The sequence below is a fragment of the Podarcis liolepis genome (genome assembly GCF_965112155.1).
Source record: "Podarcis liolepis genome assembly, chromosome: 8".
NCBI lineage: Eukaryota > Metazoa > Chordata > Lepidosauria > Squamata > Lacertidae > Podarcis > Podarcis liolepis.
Window position 1 is genome coordinate 83085315 of NC_139560.1, and position 20448 is coordinate 83105762.

The 20448-nt window shown below is 45.1% G+C and overlaps 1 protein-coding gene across 8 annotated transcripts in view; it reads right to left on the minus strand.

The window, feature by feature from the left end:
• The window catches only part of ENOX1 (ecto-NOX disulfide-thiol exchanger 1), a 279910-nt gene that overhangs the window by 20904 nt on the left and 238558 nt on the right, over positions 1 to 20448 (minus strand). For all 8 annotated transcript variants that reach the window (XM_083519375.1, XM_083519381.1, XM_083519380.1 and 5 more), the window contains one exon: positions 9282 to 9466. In XM_083519375.1, the coding sequence (XP_083375501.1) occupies positions 9282 to 9466 (185 nt within the window). The remainder of the gene's footprint in view (positions 1 to 9281; positions 9467 to 20448) is intronic.

Sequence of the window (20448 nt, forward strand, 5' to 3'; positions counted from 1 at the left end):
CTTGGGAATGGCCATCTAAACCAGGTGAGGGTAGCCGATGGCTCTCAAACCCTCAGTGACTTAGGGACTTTCCCTGCATGTGAAGACAGGCGTCGGCAGATTGAGCAGATGAGACCAATAGCAGATGCAATGGCCGAGAAGATGGGGCTTCTCAACCTGGGAATGCAGCCCATGCAGGAGAAGGAAAATTCTAATCATAAACCTCCAGTGCCTTGTGGGATATCTTCAGGAGAAGTAAAAAGCTGAGGAGTAAACCCTACACAAATCTGGAGTGGAGCCCTAAGACGGTTGGATGATGCCCTGTACTGCGTTCTTCCAGCAATTCCTGCAGCCAAGCTGGTGCAAAACGTCTTGCTCTGCTTTCTTTTGGTCCACATTAGTGAGACCAAGATGGAGGGTGTTCCACAGGGTAGGTGCCACTACCGAGAAGGCCCCCTCCTCTCTTCTTGCAGTGAGGGAACCACTAGAAGGCCTTCAGAGCTGGACCTCAGTGTCTGGGCTGAGTGGAGATGCTCCTTCAGGCATACAGGGCTGAGTCCATTTTGGGTTTTAAAGGTCAACATAAAGCACTTTGAATTGTTCTTGGAAATATACTGGGAGTCAAATAAGACCTTTTAGGACAGGTGTTATGTGGTCCCAGTGGCTGCTCCCAGTCACCAGTCTGGCAGCGGCATTCTGGATTAGTTGTGGTTTCCGAGTGACCTTCAAAGGTAGCCCCACGTAGATTGCATTGCAATAGGCCAAACAGGAGATAACCAGTGTATGTACTACGCTGGTGATACAGTGCACAGGCAAGTAGGGCCTTAGCCAGAGTACCAGATGGATCTTGTAGACAGCTGCCCTGGACACAGGTTGACCTGTGCATCCATGGACGGCTATGAGTCCAAAATGACCCCAAGGCTGCACACCTGGTCCTTCAGGGGCACAGTTACCCAATTCAGGACTAGGGAGTACCCCACACCCGCCCGCCCCCTGTCCCCCAAAAACAGTACTTCTGTCTCGTTGGGATTCAACCTCAATCTTTTAGCGGCCATCCATCCTCCAACCGCCTCCAGGCACTCACACAGGACCTTCACTGGTTCCAATTTTAAAGAAAGGTAGAACTTGAGCTTTTTTCAGTCGGAGCTCACCGGAGCTCAGCTCCAGCACCTCTCAGGTGGGCACCATTGCCATTCTAAGAGAATAATGGTGAGCTCTGGCACCTCTTTTTCTAGAAAAATAGCATTGGGTAGAGCTGAGTATCATCCACATACTGGTGAGCACCCAGCCCAACCCACCTGATGATCTCTCCCAGCAGTATCATATAGATGTTAAAAAGCATTGGGGAGAGGACGGAGCTTTGAGACACCCACAAGTGAGAGCCCAGGGATCCAAACACTCACCCCCCCAACACCACTTCCTTTAGATAAGCCTTTGGAAAGGTCAGCTTCAAAGCTATTAATGGGTGGACAATTGTTACAAATAAGGAAGTGAAAGCAAAATTCACTGCCTTCAACTATCATCATCATCATCATCACCATCATCATTATCATTATTAGAATTTAGATACCACCCTATACTTGCAGTTCTCAGGGCTGTTCACAGAATATGGAACCATGAAGCATCTTAATGTTTCTGATTTCAATGTATGGTGAAGTACTTGGTCAAAGACGGACAATTCTCAAGTTACTTAAATTATCCTACGCTGGTTTACTGGGAAGTAATGCCCAATGATTTCACTGGAACTCAACCTTTGGTGAATGAGCAGCTGATTAGGGGGTGCTGCAATACTAATGCTCTCGCCAATGCTCAAATGAAGTGCAGATGGGGGGAGGAAAAGGGCGGAAAGAAGCAAAGCAAATCAAGGCCGGGGGCTGTAAGCTGTAGATCCTAGATGCCGCCACAGGATGGGTAGATTGAATGAGCCTTGTTAGAGCTAAAGCTCTTGCGATGGGGTTCTAAGATGAATAGGAACCCCCCCCCCAAGTCTCTGCTGTCATTTACAGAGTACCGTATTTTTCGCTCTATAACACGCACCCAACCATAACACGCACATAGTTTTTAGAGGAGGAAAACAAGAAAAAAATGTTCTAAACGAAACAGTGGATGTATGATTTTTGTGGTTCATGCTGTGGCCACAGACACGTGATCTGACGGTGAGTTTGGGGTAGCCCAATGCAAAAATCCTGAGGATCCATGTGGATCCATGCTTTGTAACCACGTTTTTGCACCACTGCAGCCCCAGGCAACAGTGGGTGCGTGATTTTTTTGGTGCAAGATGTAGCCATGGACATGCTATGTGATCTGATGGTGAATTTGGGGTGACCCAGTGCAAAAATCCTGAGGATCCATGTGGATCTGTGCTTTGTAACCACGTTTTAAGTGGGGAGGGAAGGAAAAGCACTCAAGGGACAAGGAACTCGCGTGGGGTGGGTAGAGAAGGATACTATTAATAATGCAGAAGAGGAGTATAAGAGGAGAAGGCTCCTCTCCTCTCCCGCTTTGCTCCTTTAAAGCAAGCAGGCTCTCTGTCCCTCTCTCCTCCCCACTCAGCGGCCACGGAGGAGGGAAGGAAGGGGAACCATGGATCCTCTGCTCACGACTGCAGCAGATCCCCCCGCCATCTGTAGGCATTCGCTCCATAACACGCACAGACATTTCCCTTTACTTTCTAGGAGGAAAAAAGTGAGTGTTATGGTGCAAAAAATACGGTAATTCAAAAAGGTGACAATAGCAGTTAGAAATTATAAAATTATCTCTGCTGATAGTCAGTTTAGCTGATTTCTTGAAACCCTGTGCTCATTCTCTTCCTGCAACCATCATCCCATGTCTCAGATCTCATAAATACAACACAGAAAAATCACCATCTCAAAACCAATCTTGAGCGTTTCTGAAGCATTAAATATAGAAAGCACTATAGACAAAAGCTGGGTTGCTCAAGCCTCTGCAATGAATATTGTCAGCGTGGCCCAGAATGCTAACACCCATGAAATGCTCCCAAGCATACACAAATTCCAAAGGCCAATTCAGGATTGTGTGAATTGTTGCTAGTAGCACCCTGCCACAATGTCTTATCCCCTCTAAACACGAGAATGTGTAAGTTCATCTGATAATTGGTACGCATAATGAGCAAACACAATCCACTTATATAGGAAGCTACAAACGAATAAGAGTAATCTGGGGCTTTGGGGTGTACTGGATCAGGTACATTTGAATTACTCTTGCATACCCTACTGATTTAATAGCAGGCCTTGCCATTCTCAAGAATATTTCATTGAACTGGTGGCATATTGTGGTTTGCAGCTTCTCAGAACTAGGCAAATGCCTAGCTTTAAATACAAACCAACGTTTCTCTCCCCGCCATCTGCAGTGTCTCTTTCAGACCAGCCTCAATGAAAGACACAAGGGCACCCTCTCGCTAATATATATTAAACACAGGATTCTGAGTTTTGTGGTATATTGTGTATGTAAAAGGTAAAGGTAAAGGACCCCTGACAGTTAAGTCCAGTCGCGAACGACTCTGGGGTTGTGGCGCTCATCTCGCTTTACTGGCCGAGGGAGCCGATGTTTGTCCGGCAGCAGTTTTTATGGGTCATGTGGCCAGCATGACTAAGCCGCTTCTGGCACAACCAGAGCAGCGCACAGAAATGCCGTTTACCTTCCTGCCAGAGCGGTACCTATTTATCTACTTGCACTATGACGTGCTTTCGAACTGCTAGGTTGGCAGGAGCTCGGACCAAACAATGGGAGCTCACCCAGTCATGGGGATTCGAACCGCCAACCTTCTGATTAGCAAGCCCAGTGCTTTAGACCACAGCGCCACCTGCGTCCCCATATTGTGTAGTATGTAAAGGTAAAGGTAAAGGTAAAGGGACCCCTGACCATTAGGTCCAGTCGTGACTGACTCTGGGTTTGCGGCGCTCATCTCGCTTTATTGGCCGAGGGAGTTGGCGTACAGCTTCCTGGTCATGCAGCCAGCACGACTAAGCCGCTTCTGGCAAACCAGAGCAGCGCACGGAAACGCCGTTTACCTTCCCGCCAGAGTGGTACCTATTTATCTACTTGCACTTTGACGTGCTTTCAAACTGCTAGGTTGGCAGGAGCAGGGACCGAGCAACGGGAGCTCACCCCGTCGTGGGGATTTGAACCGCCGTCCTTCTGATCGGCAAGTCCTAGGCTCTGTGGTTTAACCCACAGTGCTGTATATCAAATACATCTGTGGTTCCCAAATCCCCCCCCCCCGATGAACCCACTGACAATTTTCAAGTGTTTCAGCGGACTTAAGAATTTTTCCTGCCTATTCTAGTAATTGTAATGGCAGTACTAGATGCCATAATTTTTAACAGTATTGTTTCTTTTATTTCAGAGAAGGCACGCTGAATGGTTCTTACCCCCCCCTCCCCCAAGCAAGGCAGAGAGCTTTTAAGTGCTAGGGTTGCTTACTTTGCTTTGGGAGGTTCTTACAAAATCTCGGGGGGGGGGCATCTGAAATCTTGCGAGAGCATCCAGAGTCCACTTAGAAGTAGTATAAATATAATTAAAAATAAATATGAATACTTAAAGTGGACATGCCACAGAATTTTTCTCCTCCAATATTCTCAGCACAGTTTCAAGGACCTGAAATGAACCGTGAACCACCAGCAGTCCTAGAACCACTGTATGAAATTTTTAGCATATACAAAATAAGTGAGGTCACAACTTGACTATGCATTGATAAAAAAAGTCATGAGTATCTATGGGCAAGAGAACTGCCTCATCCTCAATATATAGCCTTTTAAATGTGTTTCTGGGAGGGGGTTATTGGTTTAGTTTTGTTCCTATTTTTATGATGTATTTTGTGTTCTCAACTTATATTTTTTATGTTGTGGACCACCCTGTGATTTTAGGATGAAGACTGGTATGCAGATTGAATAAGTAATAATAATATACCTTATTGCCAATCTGTCTTATCCTGTGTTATCTCAATTCACCCCACCCCTATGGACTCCATTCACCTGATTTAAATCCAGGGCTCACATATGAGTCCAGTAAACATCATGACAGTAAGTTGCTCTGCTAGGTAAAGGTAAAGGGACCCCTGACCATTAGGTCCAGTCGTGACCGACTCTGGGGTTGTGGCGCTCATCTCGCTTTATTGGCCGAGGGAGCCAGCGTTTGTCCGCAGACAGCTTCTGGGTCATGTGGCCAGCAGGACTAAGCTGCTTCTGGTGAACCAGAACAGCGCACAGAAACGTCGTTTACCTTCCCGCTGGAGCGGTACCTATTTATCTACTTGCACTTTGACGTGCTTTTGAACTGCTAGGTTGGCAGGAGCTGGGACCGAGCAACGGGAGCTCACCCCGTCGCGGGGATTCAAACCGCCGACCTTCTGATCCGCAAGCCGTAGGCTCTGTGGTTTAACCCACAGTGCCACCCGCGTCCCTAAGTTGCTCTGCTACCACTGCCTCATTCCTGCCCCAATTCAAGAAACGCCTATCTGCCAACTCTGACTTGAAATGTGCATCTCTTACTACAGAATAACTCAACATCTTAGAATATAATGCATTTTCCCTTCCCAGAACCCTGCATGACATTTAGCCTGCTAATCTTCTCTGTATCATTCCAATTTTAGTGTATGTGCTGCTGAAGCAACATTTATTCTGGAAATATTCTGCAATCCATACTGAATGATTCGTTGCCATTTTTTGTCACTAGTGTTTTAAGGTTTTTCCCCCTGAACTACAGAACCTGAGAATCTTAATAACTGTCAGGTTATAGATGACACCTCATGTGAAATGATCCGATTTGAGAGGGAAATGGTAACTGGGTTTAATAATAATAATAATATATAACCAGCTATTCAGTAGCAAAACAAAATTCTACATTACATTTTGAGATTTGCTCCCAGTTTTTGGAGTAGCGATATGAGATATAGGAAACTGCAACCTTATATTGTCTCTCTCTCACTCTCTCAAAAGCCATTACGAATGGACACTAAATGAAAAGCTTGCCATCAGGTTCTTAAAGCAGTCCTTGAAAGCCTCATTCAGGTGAGTCACCTCTCCTGAATCCTGTTTCCCCCAAGCATGATATGAATCAGAAACCGGGAGGCAATAATCTCTGTATCCCATTACAACCCCCACAATCCATTTAGCTTACAGATCCATTCACAGAGCCCAGCCACTATTATTTTCTCCTTAATGCCATTCTTTTAAAAGCACTCTTATTCTTATTTAGACTTTTTGCAAAATGGGAAAGGAAAAATAAAGACATATAAAAAACCCCGTATATTCTCCCCTCCCCACCTTTGCAAAGTTACCTTTAGAGGGAGGTAAAGAATATTATAATCCACATTTCGTTTCCAAAAGGACCATCTTTCTATAAATTTATCATATTGGGCAGTGCAGATGACTCTTTTTTGAGAACCCAGTTTAGTTTGCAATGCAATCTCCCATGCGCAGGTGAAAAACTCATTCAAGGGCAAGGGGCTGGATTAGGCATGCTGTGTTGGCAGGGAAGGAGGAAAAGGCAGTAGGGGCAGAAAAAAACTTTGCGGAAAACTGCAGGAATTAGTACTCTGTTTTCTTGTGAGCCTGGGGCAACAGGTTGACCCTTAAGGGAGACAAAGCCCCAGGCCAGAGTCTGATTCAGCAAAGACACTCCATATATTTCTTTGAAAATGTGGGCCGTGGAAGGGACAAGGAGAGGGAAGGAGCCTGTGGGAGCGGAAGCAGAATATCCTGGAGAAGAGAAGACGGGGAGAAAAACAGAAACAAGCCCAACCAGAAGGGACTGTACAGTTCTGGGCAAGCAGTGGATGGCTGAGAGAGAGAAGTTTGGAGGCAGAAGGCTGGGGTCAAAGAGGAGGTGCTGAATTTCATGCAGTGGCGAACTTTGTGACCACAATAAAAAAAATCCTTCCAGTAGCACCTTAAAGGCCAACTAAGTTAGTTCTTGGTATGAGCTTTCGTGTGCATGCACACTTCTTCAGATACACTGAAACAGAAGTTGCCAGACCCTTCTATATAGTGAGAAGGTGGGGAGGGGTATTACTCAGAAGGGTGGTGGGAATGGGAGATTGGCGGATAGCTGAGATCTATATAGAAGGGTCTGGCAACTTCTGTTTCAGTGTATCTGAAGAAGTGTGCATGCACACGAAAGCTCATACCAAGAACTAACTTAGTTGGTCTTTAAGGTGCTACTGGAAGGAATTTTTTATTTTGACTATGGCAGACCAACACAGCTACCTATCTTTATTTGTGACCACAATTTGGGTAATAAGGAATAATAACCATCTATGAAAGCACAGGGGTTATGGGACATGAGAACCTTCTGCTGCAAATTTTGTTCTGCACCAGTGAAACTGGACGCCTTCACCTGCCCCAGACGCAACAAAACATGCCTCTCCTGTATTGGCTTCTACAGCTACAGCAGTCGCTGTGACTCTCCAACAGTTTGACTTAACCCCCCCTAAGGCACATTCCTCTATTGTCTCTTGAGACAGATGCCAAAAACAATTTGCTCCTAATTTAGATGTGAGCTGGATGGAATACCTGTTTTTAAGGTCAAGGGAATGGGCTCAGATAAGCCTCGAATGCTTTTTTCAGGGCTAAATTCTGTAGTTTCCTCATTCAGTTCCATCATGAGATCAGGTAAAGCATATCTCATTTGTTACCATGGATACAGGACATTATTTCCATTTGTTTGTTAGAGATCTCACACTGGGTGAGAAATTAAACTGTAACGTAGCTCTATGAGGAGAATTATCTCAAAAAAGTATAAGTGCAACGCCTGAACTGCCCTTAAATCAAATGGATTTTCATTTCCAGACAATATCAATTGCAAGGGTTGCCATTTTTATGCCCAAGAGAAAAAAAAGATAATACAATTTTTGATTGCCTAGTCCTTTAAATGTAGGAAGAAATCTTGAAAAGAAAAGAGAGAGAAAAGAAGAACTGGGAGCAGTAGCTTGCAAATAAGCCAGTTTTGCCATATTTACCTTATTTTTCAACAGAAAAAAAATGCACTTATTTTCGCTGATAGGCTTCTTCCTCAGATAGAGGGCTTTTCCAAAAGATTAGATAATTGCAGAAATAATGTGCAGTCCTTATGTGCAGCTGAAGTAGATACAAACATCCTTATCCCAGCAGTTGCAGAGGAATTAAAATGGCAGAAGAATACAAATGTATTTTTCCCAGCTGGAACTTGGTTGTAGGGATATCTCATTTCCCCCATACTCAAGCATTATTTTGTTCCTAGTAAAGCACAATTCTCCACCTATTAGGCCACCCATTGTACTTAAAAATGCCACAGAGAATGGGAGGACAACAAGTGTCAATGGGCATTTGTTGGTTACTACTTCCACGTTCACAAACAACTAGGAATACACTCTCCAATGCTTGAGCAATTTTGAATTCTTTTCTCTGCACCTTTATTTTAGTGACTTGGTGCTTTCTGCTGTACAGCTCCAATGGCAGAATTCATGGAGTTTCAAAAAAACATGTCTGAGAACACGTACAGATGGATAAATATCAGCCAGTCTATTTCCTCTTTTGAAATACCGCCCTGGCATTTAATTACACTTTACACCCCTTCATTTTAAAATCTTAGTTTGTGAATGCACACTTCCTGTACCTCAGAGGGGAACATACACATATTGAAAGAAAAGAAAAGAAAAGAAAGAAAAGAAAAGAAAAGAAAAGAAAAGAAAAGAAAAGAAAAGAAAGATAATTTTTTTAAGGTTCTTTTTTTTTGAAATTTTATGTGTTAAATTTTAAATAATGAGCATACTCAGCTTCTCCATTGTTTGCGTTAAAGGTAAAGGTACCCCTGACCATTAGGTCCAGTCGTGGACGACTCTGAGGTTGTGCGCTCATCTCACTCCATAGGCCGAGGGAGCCAGCGTTTGTCCGCAGACAGCTTCCGGCTCATGTGGCCAGCATGACAAAGCTGCTTCTGGCAAATCAGAGCAGCGCACAGAAACGCTGGAGCGGTACCTATTTATCTACTTGCACTTTGAGGTGCTTTCAAATTGCTAGGTTGGCAGGAGCAGGGACTGAGCAACGGGAGCTCACCCCATCACGGGGATTCGAACCGCCGACCTTCCAATCAGCAAGCCCTAGGCTCTGTGGTTTAGACCACAGCGCCACCCACATCCTATTGTTTGGGTTACAGGAGTAATAATCAGTTCTCTTCCAGAGCACTGCACCAAATTTGGCGGGGGCTTTCTGGTGACTGTTCTCAATTGAACGTATGCCCCCCCAGCATGCGTCAGTTTGGGAGGATTATTTTAAAAACAGTTCAAACCTCTGGTAAAGGAATACCTGCTGCATGCCTTGTAACGTTTGTTGCAAGAACTGCAACTGCTGGTCCTTTGTCAAACTTTCTTCTGTTCGAAAGAGCTGCCCTTTCTCTTGTTTCAGGAGTTCAACTTCATTTCGGTAAGCGTCCAGTTGCCATCGGAGACTGTCGTTCTCTTCCTTAAGTGCATAAGCTTGAGCAGCTAAGGCTGAAAGAAGGGAAACACTTTGGTAGTTAATATAATGGGATCGCATTCAACAGGTAACAAGAAATTTATTTGCTTGGCAGGCCAGCAGATAATCTTAGATAAGCCAATTTGCAGCGGAACGCAGATGGGCACCATGAAAGAAGCTTAATTCAGACATCACAACAGAACATGGTTTTGCCAACCACAGATTAGAACTCAAACCCTGGTATGAGCTTTCAAGCATACACCAGGCAAACCATGGTTTAGGCCTGCTTTTCTGCTTTATTTTCCTTCCTCTGCAACTGAGAGCCTCAAAAGGTGTTCCAAATTGTTCCTTGGAAAGTGGGGCTGGCGTATTTTAGATTTGGTGCCAGATGCAATCTCCACTGGGATTGGTTCCACTCGGGAGCTCCTAATCGCTTATTGGTCCCAGCGGTGCTTGAAGTCAGCACTGATCAGCTGATTGGTGGTGACTTCAAGCCCCACTTGGATTGGCTCAGGATCTTTGCAGCATGGTTTGCGATACTTCGTCCCGCCTCAACGTTTGGCAGGTGGAACATGGGGCTCAATGCTGGAGGGCTGAACCCCGTATCCCTCTCTAGGAGGGTGCCGGTAAAAGCATTTTGGGTTACGTGGAGGGACATCTCCACCCCATCCACACACCCCAAAACTGAAAGAAAACCAGAGAATTGTGCAATATGAAGGGCTTTTTTTCCAGCTGGAGCTCAGTGGAGCTCAGTTCTGGCACAGAACAATAGCTATGAACACAGGTTAAACTTTCAGCTGGTTTCCGCTGTACAAGTTTAACAAAACTTTCCCCAAAATGACATTGATTGATAATTTCTATTAGCTGCATCTTTGGGGAAAATAATAGAACCATAGAGTTGGAAGGAAGCAAGGAGATCATCTAGTCAAAACCCTTGCTCAGTGCAGGATCTGTGGTTCAGGATGCAACTACAGTAGCCTTGACAGATGAGTATCCAGCCACTGCTTACACATCACCTCCTGAGGCAATCCATTCTACTACTGAAAAGTTCTTAATGTTAGAGAGTTCCTCTTAATGTTGATCTGAAATCTGCTTTCCTGAATTTTCCATTCATTGGCTCTAATCTTGCCCTCTGAAGCAACAAAAACAGCAACAAAATACCGTATTTTTCACTCTATAAGACGCACCAGACCACAAGACGCACCTAGTTTTTGGAGGAGGAAAACAAGAAAAAAAATATTCAGAATCTCAGAAGCCAGAACAGCAAGAGGGATCGCTGTGCAGTGAAAGCAGCGATCCCTCTTGCTGTTCTGGCTTCTGGGATAGCTGCGCAGCCTGCATTCGCTCCATAAGACGCACACACATTTCCACTTACTTTCTAGGAGGGAAAAAGTGAGTCTTATAGAGCAAAAAATACGGTAAGTCTCTCTATCTTCTGCAAAACAGCCCTATACACATATATGTTGAGAATAATGTGAGCGGTTAATGTGCATAACAACCAGCCGTTGTGCACATTCCCCAGACCTCATGGAGAATGTGCACAATATGCCTAATCTCCAACAGCAGTTGGGGGATATGCATATCTCGATTTTCTGGTCAGTATCTAGTCTCCAAGAAACGTGCCCTTGTTTCCGATTTGCACACACACTGTGGGTCAGTACTAGAGTGAAAGCCTGCAGATGAAAACTAAGATTTTCCCCTTTGGATTCTTTCCTCAGCATTGGGCTATGCATAGACAGAGAAATTATGGAACAGAACCAAGTGATATAAAATGCAAATGCTCTGGAAAAAAATGTTGGCACTACAGAAGCATTACTGCATTAGTAGCATTGAAAGACACTTAAGTCATTTCCTTAGGAAGCTGAATTTGGCCCCTTTTCAATTTAGAATGGCAGCTTTATTATCATAACAGATAGCAGGTGTTTGTGAGGAAATCGATTAGTATGCAGAGATGGAAATTACATTTAGCAAATGAATTGCACCGTCTGCAGTGTAGACTGAAATTTGTGTGGCAAAATGCAGGAAGCTATAAAGATCGCAGCAGCAACATTATTTAAATAAATTATTTGAGCATAAATATAGACAGGACAGCAAATGTGTTATCTAGCATTTTAGGGACACTGCTACGCTCCTCCAGAAAAAAAACTTTCCTTTTGGCAACATCAAGGACTGTTTGGCTTAGTAAATAAATATTGTATATTATTTATTCTGGTGCTGTTGTGAATTCACATCACTATAAAGCAGCTGTAATCAAATTCATAACTGCAAACAATTCCATGAGCATTCATAAGTAAGGGCACGTTATTGATTCACGCCAGTGATGGCGTTATTTTCACATTCTATATTATGGAATCTTTAATTGTCATCTGACAGGAGCAGTATACGTAAATTATAGGCAGCAGGAACTTCAAAAGGCATGGGAACATACTTTGGAAAAGAGTCCATTTCCCCAGCAGAACCATAAAGCTGAATGCTGAAGTATTTCTTACGACAAACTGGGAAGGCTTTGCAGGCACGCCTGAAAGCAGGTGGTATACCCTATTGGGGCACAACAGACGCATGCAACTGCCTCCATGACACCAATATCTCTGCTGCTTACTTGCAAAGGGCTGGGGCAGGGCAATTGCCCTGGTGGGAGCAGTGCCTACCAACCTAGGGTTCCTGCAGGGCAGGTCACGTGGGGATGACCTCACCACCAGCTCAGACCCATCAAGGTAAGAAGCAGTAGGTCTGGTGTTGGGAGGATGGCTCCACCCACTTGCTTCCATAGGGAAACTCCAAAACCAAGTGCAGTAGCTTAGCAAGACGCTCACAAGTGGACAGATGGGGAGGAGCTGTTTTCTACAAAATTTGCTGGGAAGGGGAGGAGAAAGGACAACAACTTCATGCGGTGCTGCCTGGAGGAAGTTGCCCCGAGAGACCCGGGAGCAGGACTGGCTGCTGGAGCTATGGAAGCGGCGATGAGAGACAATCTTGGGGTGTTCTGCACCTGCTCCATGGAAGGCTTTAGGTGTAGTAAATATGTGTAAATAAACCATATTTCTTAAAGATGCTAATCTCCGCTGTGCCTCAACTTCCCAACAGAAATACAATCCTGAGTGCGAGTCTGGAACCTCCTGGAATCTTGTGCAGACGCTCAGCTGAGATTAGGGTGGCATGTTAAAATAAGTTGCTCACTTTTCCATCTCTTAGTTACTCCTGTTTTGTGGGTACCTCTTCCCTAGCTCTTCTGCGTCCTAATATCTCTTTCTTCTTGGCCTTTCAGCCTATCTGCTTCCCAATGTCTATTTTCCTTTCCAGTCAGAGGAGCATGCAGACCAACGTTTATTCAATTAAGGAATGCAGTAAACTGCTCAATAATAAAAATAAAATCTCTTAGCTATGTGCATAAAACAGTAAAATAATCAACAACATACAGATAAAACCTGTATACAGTCGTACCTTGGATCCCGAATGCCTTGTGAGTCAAACGTTTTGGCTCCTGAAGTGAGTGTTCCGGTTTGTGAACATTCTTTGGAACATGAACATCCGGGAATGTTTCCAATTGGCTGCAGGAGCTTCCTGCAGCCAATTGGAAGCCACACCTTGGTTTCTGAAAGTTTTGGAAGTCAAACAGACTTCCGGAACAGATTCCATTCGACTTCCGAGGTACGACTGTCTTCCATATCATGCTATCATGCCCCTAGGGCCATATGTGAGATTTGTCTTTATTTTGTTCCGAGGCCCCATGTGAGGTCCTGGAAGCCTGAACCTTGTGGCTAAGCAGGGATCCAGAAACATCATGATGAGTGACATCAACTTTCTTTGTTAAACATGCTGAATATGGCCAACAAGCTTTCTTATTAGAAAGAAAATCAAAACAAAGGAACACGGTGCTATTAATGGTTACCAGTTTTACATCCCCGGAAGTATTTGTAGAAAATAATTGCCTGGAACACAAAGCAGCACAGGAAGATATTGTGAGCCACCCTTCAAATTACTTTCACAACAGAAGCTGTAAGCCGCGATCACAGTTCAGGGAAGCAATGCTAATAGGCTGTGGTGACATACATAGGTTAGTATGAGGGATTCAAATTAATTCCTCACCATCACAATTCATTAGCAGCAGGCAATTTCCCACGGACTTCTAGTTTTTGGAAGGAGTTGAAAAGGGGGGTGGGGGCAGGTTAGCACACTGGCTCACAAGGGGAGGAGAGGGGTAGGGATTGTGAGATAAAGGGCAGGGGTCTGTTGATGCAGGGGACCCCAAGGACAGGTTGAATGATGCACACCCTATAGCTACACTGATCTCTCAGGCACCCAGGAGAGATGGAGCAGCAGCAGGAATTGCCATCAAGTCTGAATCCCCGGGCGCTCTTATTGGGACTGAGATCCTGCCAATGAAATATTCATGGAATGACAGGGAAATTAACAAGTTTTAATCCTCAGTTTAGTGGTCTCCACTCAGAAATATACATGCATGTGTATTAAAATGTATGATAACCTGAACCAGAGTAAAATAATATTTGCAAATGCCCCATCAGAGCCAGCCCATCAAAAAGGAGTAAGCTGAAGCAGGTGTTATCAACACAAAAATATGAGAAAAGAGCCAAGAGGAAATGTTCAGAAGCTGACACGCATAAATATTTATAGTGACTACAGAGATGACACTGTAATATACCATCGCCGTCTCAACAAAGGACACAATGTCATAATGTCGTGCAACATGGTGTCAGAAGAGGCCATCAATCTACAGTGCCAAGATGAGTACTGCATAATGTACAACAACAGGTCATAGATGTCCTGCCCAGGTACAAATGTTATATAGAAGATGAGGTACTGTAAAGAGAAAAGAATTCAAAAAACCAGGGATGCATTCTGAAATTCCTGGTTAACTTTGTCACTCTTTTGAATTAAATATTATTTTTTGATCACCTGTATTCCTCATTGTTATCCCACACTTTCTCTTGCACTTTTCCATCACTTTCTGTACTGCAAAAAAAGTCCACTTTGTTGCACAAGAGCACCAAATCCAATTTCGGCCCCTGTAGACGTTCTTTCTATTGCACATTCATGATTATTTGTGGTCACAGTGGGATCAGGGCAGTCATATACAACCCCACTTTCAATATTATTTGTGCCTGCAAATGTGTTGGGGCAGGCATATAATTGCTTCATTTTTAGTCAGTCCATATCCTGTAATTTCCTGCTGAAATCCTGTAACAAGTCATACCACCTACACTGCTGGGGGTTTTTTTGTCCTGCATTTTTTGTGCTATATGCTATATGACAGGAATAATGTGGTTGTGTTAGGGACATATCATGGAATAATTTATTAATCAGTATATATCCACAACTAACTCTAATGTGCCACAGTGAAATACCAGTCTGGAAGGCCCTTTAATTGTGCAATCTGAATTGGTTGGTATATGTAATGGGTATGAGCTACTCGTGCATAAACTGGTGCCTTTCTCGGCTAATTTGCCTTGTTAAAACTTTCTGACTGCACAGCCCCTTCTCATGGTGGCTGCCTCAGTCGCTAGCAGAATCCGTCAGTGGGCATTTCTTAAATATTTTCCAACATAAAAGTTGTTTGACACCCAGTCTCCTCCTACTCTCTCTGCGCGGAAGTCTTCTGCGCAGGGTGGGCTTGGGTAGCGGAGGACCCGTGCTCTCCCCGCTGGTGTCCGGTGAAGAGTCCTGGAGCCCTCTCGCCGATTCCCCCATCAGCCCCTCTATATCCCTGGTGTTGCGCTGATTTGCTTCCCCATCTGCGGAGCTGCCTCTCACCCTGCTGGGCCCTTCTCCAGCATCATTTGAGAGCCTTCCCTCCGCCTCTAGCTCCGATGTCAGTTCCCTGACAGTATACAACTGAATCTCAACCCCTCAAATATAGCAAGGGCCTGGAAGTGCCTTTAGTTTCCTTCCCTGTTGGCCTGCTTCCTTTTTTTGAAGTTACGCTTGGAGAAGAATAGACATTTTGGGATAATAAAATTACTTGAGAATATCTTTTGTAAAGTATGGAAACATTAGTTCCTTATAATTGATATAATTTTCTGTGGTTGGTTAAAAAAAAGAGAGAGACAGAGAAAGAAAGATTTCCCACACTTGTTGGCATGATTTTAAACAATTTCTTTAGAAGGTTAATTCATCATATCGTAATGTTTTATTCTCACCCAGAAATTACATGAACATTTTCCTCAAGTTCTCAAGTGCCATTAATCAAACATAAAGTGCTTTGCCTCTCTTCAGCTGAGAAATGGAGCAGTTTGGGGCCATCTCATGAGGTGATTAATAATGGAGTGAATTTTAAAAAAAAGCCTATAGTGTATTTTGTTTTAATTATTATGTTTCTGTTGTCTTAAACCCATAAATCTCCAACTGTGTGGGAAGCTTTCTTAAGGAGCTGGAAATAGTTGCCGTGGGAAAACTTCTGGCCCACTTGAATGGGACTTCAGCTCAACCAATTTTACCTAGATTGAAACCAAAGGCGAAGATCTAAAATGCTGCTTTAGACATGCCCGAGGTCTTCTGGGATTTTAATCCCCCCCCACTCTAAATAGCAGAGCCCCCCACATCTCAAATGATGCAATGCTTTTGATCCAGGCCATATTTATATGCATGCCTACCCAACAGTTGGTGTTTAGGGTATTTTACGAGACCAAACAATACCCTGGAGACTCCCGGAACATTTTTTAAAATACTAAAATCACATAAAATTATTCAAATATTTTTAAAGAGAAGGGTGGGGGGAGGAAATATTTATTAAGGGGGGAAAGAACAGCAGATTCTTAAGAACATATGCAGAATTAAAAGGTCTTAAGGGGTGTGTGTTTGTGTGCTTTAGAGCGGTGGTTCCCAATTAGCTAAGTCCTGCCAACCTAGCAGTTCGAAAGCACGTCAAAGTGCAAGTAGATCAATAGGTACCACTCCGGCGGGAAGGTAAACAGCGTTTCCGTGCGCTGTTCTGGTTTCGCCAGAAGCGGCTCAGTCATGCTGGCCGCATGACCCGGAAAAACTGTGGACAAACGTCGGCTCCCTTGGCCAGTAAAGCGAGATGAGCGCCGCAACCCCAGAGTCGTCCGCGACTGGACCTAACCGCCAGGGTCCATAAATCCCTGTTTTTCAAAAGCCAAGCTGTCAACCCCCTACTTTTGACATTCTTGATTTCTCTATGGTAGCTTTTGCTATGTGAATGGTGCCGCAGACCCCCTGGTTGGGATAGGCGAACCCCCATGGCCACCAAAGGGAACCACTGATTTAGAGGGATGGAAGGAATAGAGGCACAGAGAGAGAGATAGGGAGAGCACAACAAAGGCACAGCCTCCCCTCATCTCAAGTCATGGTGGAATCTTTAGAGGATTTCAGAGCTGTTCTCAAATACAGATAGGGCCAGCATGTCCAAAGTCCGTTTTGGGGGCCTAATCTGGCCCCTGTGGCAGTTTATTTCTTGGTCGGCCCTCACGCACATTCACTTCATCAGGGCAGAGATAAAAAGATAAAATGCCCTGAAAACCAGAAACGCCTTCCTCTAAGTCAGGTTTCTCCAAGCTGGTGCCTTCCAGATCTTTTGGGTGACAGCTCCCATTGGCCAAAGGGAGAGATACGGTAGGAGAAGACACTGTGACCAGGTGCCCTCGACTGCCTGCTTGGTCTGTCCTGGTGCAAACAGTTGACGGGCAAATTCCGAGTCCTGCCTGCCTCCCCTTCTTAGCATCATTTCCCTTGAAACTACACTAAATGCAGAGCACCTTCTAATAGAGCAGTGTTTCCCAACCGGTGTTCCGCGGCACACTACTGTGCCGTGAGACATTGGCTGGTGTGCCGTGGGAGGGAGGCGGGCGAGTCGGGCGGTGAGAGGCGGCGGCGGCGAGGATCCGCGTCGAGCCGGGGGCGGCTCCGCGGTGGTGGTGCCGAGCGGCGGGGTAGCGCGTGCAAAAGGGAGGAGCGCGAGACAGCGGAGGAGGAGGAGGCCGGCATGTCCGGGCAGCAGCAGCAACAACAGCAGCAGCAACTCCCGGCGACGGCTCCTCAAGCCCCGCCGCCGCCCCCTCCTCCGCCCGCTATCGCCGCCACCACCACAACAGCCGCCGCCGCCTCAGCTGCCGCCGTCCCTCAGTCCCTCGCTCTGCTGCCTCCTCCCACCCCCAAAGCTTGGAGGTTCCCCGGCAAGGGGGAGGGAAAAAACTTTCACTTTCGTGCGTCCCTCCCGGCGTGACGCTGCGCGCTGACGTCACGGGGCGGGGCTTTAATGGTGGTGTGCCGCGAGATTTTTTTCAGTAAACAGGTGTGCCGTTGCCCAAAAAAGTTTGGGAAACACTGTAATAGAGGACTATCCTCTGTAAAGCCGGACACATATCCACCTTTAAATGTATGTTTTCTCCAGGAAGTCAAATGCAAAGTCAGATTGCAGTGGTTGGGGGCCCTGGTGCAATTACCCCAAAAGGGCCTCTTTCTCCCCCCCAAAGGTTCCACATAGCAAGTCTAAAGACTAATTAATTACAGCATAAGCTTTTGTGGACTACAATAAAATATTCTTGAGCTGGAAGAGTTTCACAACTCTCAGCAAAACACCAGGAAGCAGCATTTTGCCGACTTTAATAAACAAAAACGAAAATACTCTGAACATGTGTCGTTACACAGATTAAACTTTCTTTCACTTAATTCATCTCTGTTTTTGCTCACCTCCTCTCCTCTTGTGAAGATAGCTAAGGGAGCATGAAATTGCTAGAAACCATGCGCCATACTGTAAACTGCCCTTTACAATAAAGTGGCCTGTGATCTTCACATGAAGGATAGCGTGGAGATTTAATTGATGAACTAATAAATAAATGATAATAATAATATGGTTCCTTTTACGATACAGAGTCATGTTCTTCTGCCTCCTCCCAAATGAGTACAGCCTCAAGGCTTGAACCAATCTGAATCTGGCCTGATGACTGCATGTTCCAGATGCATAAATCCCACTTGTGTTCAATTGAGCTTATGCTCAGGTTAATGTGCCCAGGCAGTTGATTCCTAAGGAGTTATTTTAGGCTTGTAGCCACCAGGGGCGAAGGAAACTCCACTGTCCTGAAGCATCAGTATTTTAATTTTTTTTGTATACTATACAACTGCAATAGACAGAGCTTTTCAGCTAAAAAAGCTTATGAAGTGCAGTAATAAGAAAAACCATCCTAATAACAAAACAATTCCTCCAGTTGCACCACAGATATTCTGGCCTTGGTCAAACAGCAGCTTTGAGGGGGTGAATAAAATTAGAGAAATGGCACTGAGGAGGGGGGAGTTTAACTCCCACAGCCTGTGTCCCAGTCCCAGTCGAGTATGATATCCCCTATAGAGTGGTGCCTCGCAAGACGAAAAGAATCCGTTCTGTGATTCTCTTTGTCTAGCGGTTTTTTCGTCTTGCGAAGCAAGCCCATTGACGGATTAGCAGATTAGCGCTATTAGCGGCTTTTAGCGGCTTATCTGCTGATTGGATCAGCTGATAAGCGGCTTAGCGGCTTAGCGGCTTAGAAAAAAGGGGGGAAAGGGGAAAAAACCCGCAGGAACTCGCAAGACATTTTCGTCTTGCGAAGCAAGCCCATAGGAGATTCGTTTTGCGAAGCACCTCCAAAACAGAAAACTCTTTCGTCTAGCGAGTTTTCCGTCTTGCGAGGCATTCGTCTTGTGGGGCACCACTGTAGCTGCTTTTAACAAAAAGAGAAATCTAATAATGCAGTGGGGTCCAAACCTTTTTCAAAGAGGGCCAGATTTGATGAAGTGAAGGGTCGTGAGAGCTGACCAAAGGGCCGACCATAGTTGTTGAGGCTTAAGGATTGAAGTTGCTGAGGTGGGTTTTTTTAGGATACCCCAGGGGCAGGATTAAACCTCCTGGCGGGCCAGATTAGGCCCCCAAAACAGACTTTGGGCATGCCTGAAATAATGCCCGGCCCGTTTTGGCTTTCACACAGAAGCGCACTAGTCTGCCTTCTAGCAGAGTCACAGCACCTTTGGCTTCATCCCCCCACTACAACAGGGGTGGGGAACCTCCACCCCACAGAGCAATATTGCCCCAGCAGACCTCCCCATTTGGCCCATCAGGCCATTTTGGGACAGCCACGGGCACCCTCCCTACACCTTTCAGCCTACATCATGCCAAGGGTGGGACGGGTAAGGGCAGGAATTCAAAGGAAGTTTAACCAGGGGTGACCAATGGTTTGTTTACTGGAGCCAGGCACATTCCCATCAGTGGTAAATTGGGTGGTATGAGTCTGTGCCGTTGAAGGTTTCCATTCAGTGGAAACCATTTCTCCCTCCCAATCCACCATCATGCCCAGACACCACATAATAGTCCTGAATAGCCTCAGGCCATCAGGTCAGCTAAACTTCCCTTCTTGTGTAGTGGTTAAGAGCGGTAGTCACGTAATCTGGGGAACCGGGTTTGTGTCTCCGCTCCTCCACATGCAGCTGCTGGGTGACCTTGGGCCAGTCACACTTCTCTGAAGTCTCTCAGCCCCACTCACCTCACAGAGTGTTTGTTGTGGGGGAGGAAGGGAAAGGAGAATGTGAGCCGCTTTGAGACTCCTGAAGGGGAGTGAAAGGCGGGATATCAAATCCAAACTCTTCTTCTTCTTCTTCTACTTTGGAGATTGGGATGAATTACGACTGTGGTGATTGGTCTGCCAATTAATAGTTCAACTGGAATGCAAACTGACTGCTGGCATGAGAAGAGGTATTAACAAACAGACTGAAAAATAAAGCAAAAAGCTTATTCTAATTGTTTCTGTCTTAGAAAGATTATGAATGGATAATAGAGTTCTGGTTAAGAATCTTCATTTTATATTACTTTTAACTCTCTGTCCCTTTTGTGCAGTGCTGGCAAAAATGAAACTTCATCCGTGGAAAGAAGGCACTTCTGAAAGAGACAGATGCAAGTTTTCAAGGTGGAGACTGTTAACAAACTAACAAAACACACCACTGATTGTTGGTATTGTGCAGCAATTATTGGATGAGCAACTGAAAGACCTCAGAGATAAGACGGATAAAATGGGGAATG